Here is an 8867-nt window from a genome sequence, read left to right on the forward strand (position 1 = left end):
CCCCCCCCCCAAAAAAAAAACCACAAACCCAACCACCCAAGCATTCCAGATTTAGGGCACCATTTTCATATTCAAAATACTGTATTCTCTCTCAAGGACTTGTACTTGCTTTCAGGCTCAAAAATCTTCACTCAAGAACATTGCTAAAATGATTAATTGGAAACACTATGCTTGAACTATGATTTAAAACTGGCTGCAAACATATCAAGTGCTTGCATCACTCAAATGTTTACTTCTTGTAAAGCTTCAGAGAGGTTTTGGTGTCTTTTTAAACACTACCAAGCTCTTTTCATCTAGTGAGAAATAAAGAAAGCAGATCCTACCATACTTTAAATTGAGTCATTAAGCATTCATTATCAGTTTAATAAAAAATAAGAAAAACCGCCACAAGGAGGGAGAAGACTGTTTCCAAGTACTTAATGTTTTAATTCACTTACCAAGTTCTGTGGCTGCTGTAAAAGCTTTATCAGAGAGGGATGGCTGTAACCTAATTAAAAAGAACAAAGAAAGAAAACAGTTATTTCTATCTTGTTTCAATAAACTAATGCAAAGCATAACCTAGAGAATTACCTTAACTTAATGCTTAACTGTTTCTGTGTAACTTGTGTATGTTTTAACTATTAATAACAGAACTTCCTTCAAAGCAGGACAAACCTTTCTTCTTTTACAAAATATATTATCTGGAACTTTGGTACAAATTTTGTGTCGGGGAATAGCAAAACATATTTTAGTACTGAAAGTTAAAAATTGAACACAAAAATAAATGAACACAACATGGATCTTTTGCCTGATAACGCTTGATTGAAACGTCATAGTTTCTATCAAGTACTGCAGGACCGACATTATTAAATGCTTGCTCGCTCTCCTTTCTAGGTTTCCCACGTATATTCGGTTTCTCTACACAAGGTGTGAATCTCTCCCTCAATTAAGAGCAGAAATCACTGCCAATGCAGCCCACAAGCCATTGTTTCTGTTAGTCACCATTTAGCTGTGGTATAGAAGCGTCTCCAGTTTCTCCTGCATGAAGCAGGCTGCTTACCGTCCTCACCCACCGTAACCCTGATCTGCTGGACTCACGTGGCTCTCGCTGGGCACGGACCACCCAACACGCATTTGAGAAACGGCTTCTGACAGTCTGAACCACAGAGGGAAGCTCCCCGTGCAGCTGTGTCCATTTTCAGTAGCTGGTGCTATGCTTCTAGTCTCACAGCAATTTTTACCCTCCTCGAATATCAGACTGATTATTCCTAGCACAATAACAGAGCTTTTTTCCCCGTGCTTTTTAACTGATTGGATTTTTCCTCATTGTAAAATCAACTTAGAAACATATATTCCCCCCTTTATGCTTTTCTTCCATGCAGTTCCCCAGTCTTTGGCAGCTGACCATAAGAAATAGACAAGCAAAAATCCACATATTTACCGATTTCCCAAAGAAAGCTCATTTATCAATTGTAATTTCAGTGCAGTATAATGTACTAACAAAATATCAGCAAGGGCTTTTTGTACCTCAGCAGATACAGCCGGATGGTGCAGGGTAACCTTACTAGCACAGCAGTGCTGTTCTCAGAGTCGGTTTTTCATCACTGATGCATGCAATGAGCACATGGTATGGCAGACCCAGCAGGGATAAGCCCTGGGACTCCAGCAGAGTTTTGCCAATGGCTTGACAGCGGTCCTTGACATCTGTCACAGTTGGATGGCATTCATTGCCGCTATCCTCTACAATGCTATCTAAACACTCTCTCTCTGCAAGATGCTGCCAAACTTGTTTTGAGACGTGCATGTACTGGCCTCCACGTTATCTAGGCTTTCGCTTATATATACACGCTCACATTCATTTGCACGCATGAAGATGCATATTCTACGCCTACATACTGCAGATGTTCATGCGTGATCATTAATGATGATTAACGAGAAGGAAAAGGCTGTCTACATAGACAGCCATACACTTGAAACTCATGGACTAAGAAGCACCCAAATCTCTAACCCGCCACAACCCATTAGTTATTCCAAGACATCTGTCTGGAAATCTTTCCTTCTCAGTCATAGATTGACATACCTCAGTTGTGCATCACCATAAAAAAACCTGTTTGATAAATTGCTATCTCGTATTAAAGAAGGAGATTCTGCACTTTTTACTTTCTCTCATGACCAGTTTTTTTTTCCTTCCCATTTTCCTTACTTTGACAAACTTTTAGTTGGAAAAAGATGCAACAATTTGTCCTTTTTACCCAGAAATATCAAGATACTAAGGATGCTTCAGGTTTAACACAACAAAGGATAACTTCCTTGCTTACAGGTAAACCAACATATCTGATGTAAAAAAAAAAAAAAAATCTTCACCAAAGGAGTCCAGAACATTTCATCTTAAGCCTGATTTCTGATGTATGAAACGCCAAAGCCAGAGTTTAATATCATCTTTTATATTCCCTCGTAGAAACAGTTGGAAACCTCATCTTCCCTACTGCTCAAGAAGTTAGACCGCTCTAATTTTATTATAAAAGCTTATCATGCCTCTGAAATCCTCATTCTAGTTGAATGACAATAGCCCTGATTATCCTGTCTGAGCAATGGAGCATTAGGCTACTGCGTTAACAAATCAATTATAAATTCCATTTTGAATATTTTAGTTCAAAACAAGGAAATATCCAGATTGTTTTAACTGCATGTCATGCTGCAAAGAATCTGTTAAAATTATTATGACGATAATACAAGAGGTTATTTGGGACACAGACAACTAAATCTGCATTGCATCTGCTGTCATGGGAAGAATTGTTGTTAGGCTAGAGGGAATGACACAGTTGAAAGCTGTGTCACTGAGAGCTGTAGCTGTGGCTACCGCTGAGAGCACCTTTGAGAGTATGTATAATGTTTTGGAAAACTCCAAACTAAACCTTACAGAAGTTTTTTATAAATAGCTACCATTGCTTAGGAAGCTTAACCATTAACTATGGTAATGCTTGTAAAAACGTGTAATTTTGTTGCTGGTGTTAAGATGTATGAAGAACACACAGATCTTTGCATCTTCTCTTATGTATCACAAATTCAAGGCTTCCGTTACTCATAACTTATCCTTTCCCACCCACACAAGATGTCTCTCCCATCCTCTTCTCTTCAGGCCGAGTGGCCCGGTCTTCCTCCCAACACTCCCTATTCCGCTGGTGCATCCTCAAGCAGGCCCCAGTGAAATAAGAAAGAATCCTTAAAGCCCGACTCTTTCTGAAAGAGTAGGTCTGCGCGTAGAAAGAGGCTGAACTGGTACATGGGTTCACAGTCATAAAACAAACACCAGGAAGAACTAAATGGTTAAATAACTATGGTAGACAAAGTCAAAATGCTCTAGGCTGAGACGGCAAACGGACAGTAACTTGTTTCATTGCCATGACCGATGCAAGGGTTTGTAGCTTTACGAATCCACATTCCCGTCAGAAGTGATGGAGCTGGCTCTTCAGAGAAGGGCACCTGCCTCATCACTCTTGCTCTGTGTCTGGATCAATGCGACAGGAGAGTACATGTCCTCCAGGCTTATGAATATGCCTGTCTGCAAAAGGAAAAAAACTGGAGGCTGCTAAAATAATGAGATGGAGAAAGCCGAAAGAATCCATTCGAACTGAGCAGCAGGCTGCTGCCAATAATACCAAATTACACCTCTCTGCATCTCCCCAAACAAAAACAGACCTTCCCAGCACTGAAAAACAGACTGTTCCACCTGCTATTCCAGGATGTTTGCTAGTAAACACATCGATAGAATCCCCTCTTGCATTTGGCTCCACGGGGTTTCTAAGTCTATTAGGCAGATTAGATACAGGTTTAAAGGAGTATGTTGTGCTACAACTTCCCAAAAACCATGTGGTAAAAAACTGGTTTAATTTTTGTTTTTCAGCAAGAAGCAGCCCAGAACATCTTTACATAGAGGTTTTTTTTTACTTTAATTCTTATCTCTCCTCACAGGCACTTATTACCTCTCAACCACTGTTGATAAATATATTCTAGTGTAGCAGATCATTATTACATCTTGCAGAGTCCTGACAGATTCATAAAAGGTTTTATTGGATTTACTTGCAGGGAGATAAGCACAGATGACTAGCAAGCACCTTGTGATCTTGTTTTGGTGTCCCAGTCTAGAACCTAACTCTGTCACCAAGAGGGACATTATTAGCAACCTCTGCAGCTTCAGATAGTCAGTCTTGTCATTCAGTACAACTTAAAAAAAATATATTAATGCTGTGTGTTCAGTTAGATTTAGGCCAGCCTGTAAGTATTAAATTTCCACTTACTTCTTGTTGCTACGCATCATGGAGCCATTATCTGAGAAGCTGTATGAAGCACTATACTACAGTTCCTTTGTGACTGAGGAACATGTCCTCTAGGACAAAAAAAACCCAGCTTATCCTCAAGAATGTATTGCCACTCATGAAGGAGGAACACATGGCTTAGCCGAGGATCAGTTATAGGTACTGGAGTTTTATATTTATGCCACCGGAGTTTCAATCCACCGGAGAAAGCAAACTGCAGAAGCCCCTGCTATTATATCCCATAACTACTATACAGGTATCTCAACAGAGTTAATACATCTCAGTTCAGTTATGGTCACATATGACATTATGAGCACATCTAATAGTGCCACAGATATGAACAATCAGGTTTTCCAGACAATTTTAACCAAATCAGACATTATTTCAGATGGTTCCAAGAAACTAAGTGATCTCTTAGACCAACTGGAATTGATTGCAGGTTCAATTTAAATGTTTAGGGTTATGTTAACTATCTTGCAGGCAATATATTCATATGCTTTTGAAATTCACTCTCACCGAATTCAGCATTATAAGCTAAGAGCTGCACTCTCATTTCCATGGCTTGGGAAGAGCTGTCTGGGAATGAATGTACGCAGACGGTACAAATTCAGCCCCTCTGATTCACAGCTGAAGCAAATGTTAGCAGGAATTGCAATTTTGCTGCCTATGCTGCACTTATGCTGTAAGCAGAGGTTGCAAGTCTCTCAACGTCTAGCATAAAGCATCTTTTCTCCAATGCTTAATTCACTTTTAAGTTACATTATATTATCAGCAGCAGCTGACAAGACGACTGCATATTGCATTCCTGAGAATTTCCCTTTCTACCTGTCAGCATCCAGAATGTGTTTCAAGTAGCTTTCCCACTCCAGATTGCATTTTATTTCTTGAATATTTGCTTTGATAAAAGTTTAGCTATCATTGGGAGAGAAGGAATTGAGCTAAAAGAGAACTGTCAAAATCCTATTTTAAATCACAGGATTTAAGAAAAATAAATTCACACAACTAGCTAAATAGCCTGGAAAATTATTTCAAAGACATGAACTTTGTTTACTTCCTTTTTCACTCCTTTCAAACCCTGAAACTCACCACTGTCCCATGCCTTAATATGTGATAGGATGTTAGAGCAAATGTATCAAGCAGCTTCACCTCTTGGTTTGAATGAATAGATCATGAAATCTCATTCCTTTTGCCAACCAAGACTGTTAGGAAGAGTTGGCTACAGTTCATATTTGTGGCTGGCATCCATTCAGTCAACCTCCTTTTACACGTGTTTTCCATCATTAGAAAGCTACAATGAGCTAACAGAAATAAATCATTTCACGGTTGCTATCAGAGCCAAAATAATGGTGGAGAAGTTCCCAGAAAGGTGACACAAATATGTCCAAACCCCAACAGGAGATGCTGTCACAGAACCTACAAGGAATAGCAAACCTTTGGCACAAGGGTGGCAGTCAACAGGAGCTAGAGAAGAAATGAGAAAGGCCAAATGAAACAGAGGTGGCTGTCTAAGAGTCGGTATCTTGCTCTGATTCTGGTCATAACACAGATCCTGTTAACAAACAACTGCAGTATATGTTAACTGTCGTTTAGACAACAGGAGAAAAATGGGGAAAAAACCCCACAAGGTTAGCCATCAGCTCCTTTAGCTTATCATTATGCTAAAAAAGGTCAGAAAAAGCTATATGGCATTTTGGATGCATAAACACTGAAGTTGTTCAGCTGTTAATAAATAGCTGAGCATATTTTTTAAGAATTTCTGCCCATTAAGAAAATATTTTCCCCCTAATACTTAAATATTTTATACACAAAAACTGTATTAAAAGAGGTATACTTGCACCATCAAGCACTAGAAGGTCAGGAAGTCTGCACTGTCTGTATAACCCTAATTTCATTCTTTTGGAGTATGCACTGACTTTCTTTCGACTACATGATCACGCACTAGTTTCTCCAAATCAGCATTTCTTGTGTGAAGAATGGGAAGTCTTGAACACTAAATGCACTTCCTTTCCTAGAAACATAAAATCCAATCCCATTTAAGTTCGATGAGCATTGGCATACAAGCATTGTGCTCATTTGTCTCACTCCTATTTCCACATTAGCGGTGACAAAGTTATCTCAGTGCAGCCTCTAAAAGATAAAAAATAGCTAGAACTTGTGTTGATGAAAATAAGCTACAAACATTGAAGAGTTCTGGAACAATTACACATTTATAGAGGTGCTACACGACAGCAGAAATATTAACTGTCTGCAAAGAAGATTGGGATAAACCCATTGCATTCACAAGGTCTTAGATGCCAAAAATTTGGTAATGACCTGAACATCACTAAATTCTGTTTCCCAATAAAAGAGGCCTGTAGGGATGATTTTGAGTCTTCACTGTTTCTATACATAGCACAATATCTACCTTTTAAATTACCCCAGCACTTCTGCTCTTTTTGCTTCTGCAGAAATGTATTTTTAAGCAACTAAGAGGAACCATGGACGAGGAACAAACAAACTGAACACCTACTGAAACCCATATTCCTTATGGGGCCTACATCCCTGCCTTGCTTCTTTTCCTTCTTGAAATGCTTCACAAAAAAAATCAACTGACTTTCCCAAGCACTTGACAGTTCATCGTTTGGTCTTTCAGCCCAATTGACCTGCCACCTTTGCTTTCACTCAGCACCACAGTTCAGTGTTTGGTCTTGTTTCATCCCACTGGAGTCCACATGGCCAACTCCTTTTTTCAGTTCTTTTGAGACAGAAATGTTAACTAAAGCACATAATTTAATGTTAATATGTTTAAGTTATGTTTGTTAATGTTTAAAACAGTAACATACTGTTACAGAATCACAAAGTACACAAATCCAAGAAAACAAAGACAACCTAAATTGTGTAACTTGTATATTCAAATTAAGATTAATACTAGACCTTCTTCCAGGTACCACTATGTGCTTCAAGTAAGTATTGAATTTGTAGTTTCTTCAGCTATTCAAAAACACCACTACGTAATACACAGCAGTGAGATGTACCCTGATCACAACAAGGCATACATTATGTCAGCTTTGGTTTTTTTAGTTAACCAACCAACTTCTCTGGTAGTGGCTGAGATAAGAAAACGACAGCTTGAGGACAAAGCAAAAAGTTTTGGTACAACTGTCTCCTACCTATTGGGATGGATGAAATCTGAGAGTAGAGATCCAGCATGCGATTGCCATCTACATCTACTAGATAGTTCCCTCGGCTCTCTTCATAATTGCAAAAAAAGTGTACAGCTTCTGCATTCTTAAAGAAAAAAACAAGTAATTAATGCTTTAAAAAGTAGCAGTGTGTAGGCTGGTGCAACTAATGGTTATACAGCAAAAGCTGATAAAAGTATCTAATGATAAGATACAAAGACACATTGCCCAGAGAGGTGGTAGATGCCCCATCCCCGGGAACATTGCAGGTCAGGTTGGTCGCGGCTCTGAGCAACCTGATCTAGTTGAAGATGTCCCTGCCCACAGCAGGGGGGTTGGACTAGATGACCTCTAAAGGTCCCTTCCAACCCAAACTATTCTATGATTCTATGATTATATTCATTGCATGGGAATTAACTGTAGAGCTATTTTTATAAAGAGGGACTGTTAAAAGGGCAAGTATGCACTTTTTCTACAGAAATGAAGCACAGACTTTGAGGAATTGCTCATCTTGGGTAGGCAATGTGTACTTAGGTTGACATACTTTTAAGCTCAAATACACCTATGTTTTCAATGGCCACTTCGTAACAACTCAAAACGTACATATGGTGTTTAAAAAAAAAAAAAATCACTGATCCTAACAAAACAATTCCACAGTATTCAAAATATAGTAAAAAAGATTTTATTCAAATGCACATATATACCATACATAACATACTCAGCACGCAAACCCAGAGTCAGCGTTTCATCTTTTTTTTGGTATGGATTTAAACATACAGAACAGGATTTTAAAACAAGTTCTGAAATCACAGTATTAACACTCCCCAAACTCAGAAAAATTGACAAATTACCTGAATTCCATTCAGCTGCTTCATTAATTCCTGTAGAAAAACAATCAAAGAGTCTCAGGTATGTAATTACCAAATACTGAAGAAGAATGTATGTTTCTTTTTTATGATTACACAAATCATATGCAAAACTTGCAGTCCTATGTGCTTACAGGGCAACTCTACTTGCCACATGAACTTTCATAGTGCATCTTGCAAATATGACAGTCAAAACTAATTGTGGCATGCACAGCTACATGGGCTGCCTACAGAGTTTAATTGTAAATTTCCAAAAAGGGAAAGCTGACTCTTCTGTATTGATCAACTGAACTGAGAAAACAAGAGAGATATCAGAAAATAAGAGAAGCCAGAAACACACAGAAGGGATACTGGCACATTGGTTCCAGAAAGACTGCTCCTTTTTTTTTTAAAAAAAAAAAAAAAAAAAATCACCACACACACAAATACTGACTCTGCCAGAGTAAAATAATGTCCAGCAAATTGAAACTCTTGTTTCATTCCAAAACCAAAGCGTTATTTCACATCATAAAAAGCCAACTACGTTTCTGTTTCAGCAGGAGCAC

At 38.6% G+C, this 8867-nt stretch overlaps 1 protein-coding gene across 1 annotated transcript in view; it reads right to left on the reverse strand.

Moving 5' to 3' along the window:
* Nucleotides 1-437: 437 nt before the first annotated feature.
* LOC104081115 (4-aminobutyrate aminotransferase, mitochondrial-like) overlaps nt 438-8867 on the reverse strand; it is a gene marked incomplete at its 3' end in the record, with an annotated part of 20389 nt that continues 11959 nt past the window's right edge. The window contains exons 3-5 of the mRNA XM_009583731.1: nt 8308-8337; nt 7445-7562; nt 438-487 (exon numbers count right to left, since the gene is read on the reverse strand). Coding sequence (XP_009582026.1) covers nt 438-487; nt 7445-7562; nt 8308-8337 — 198 coding nt within the window. The remainder of the gene's footprint in view (nt 488-7444; nt 7563-8307; nt 8338-8867) is intronic.

Source organism: Fulmarus glacialis, unplaced genomic scaffold, assembly GCF_000690835.1.
Source record: "Fulmarus glacialis isolate BGI_N327 unplaced genomic scaffold, ASM69083v1 scaffold16028, whole genome shotgun sequence".
NCBI classification, from domain to species: Eukaryota; Metazoa; Chordata; class Aves; order Procellariiformes; family Procellariidae; genus Fulmarus; species Fulmarus glacialis.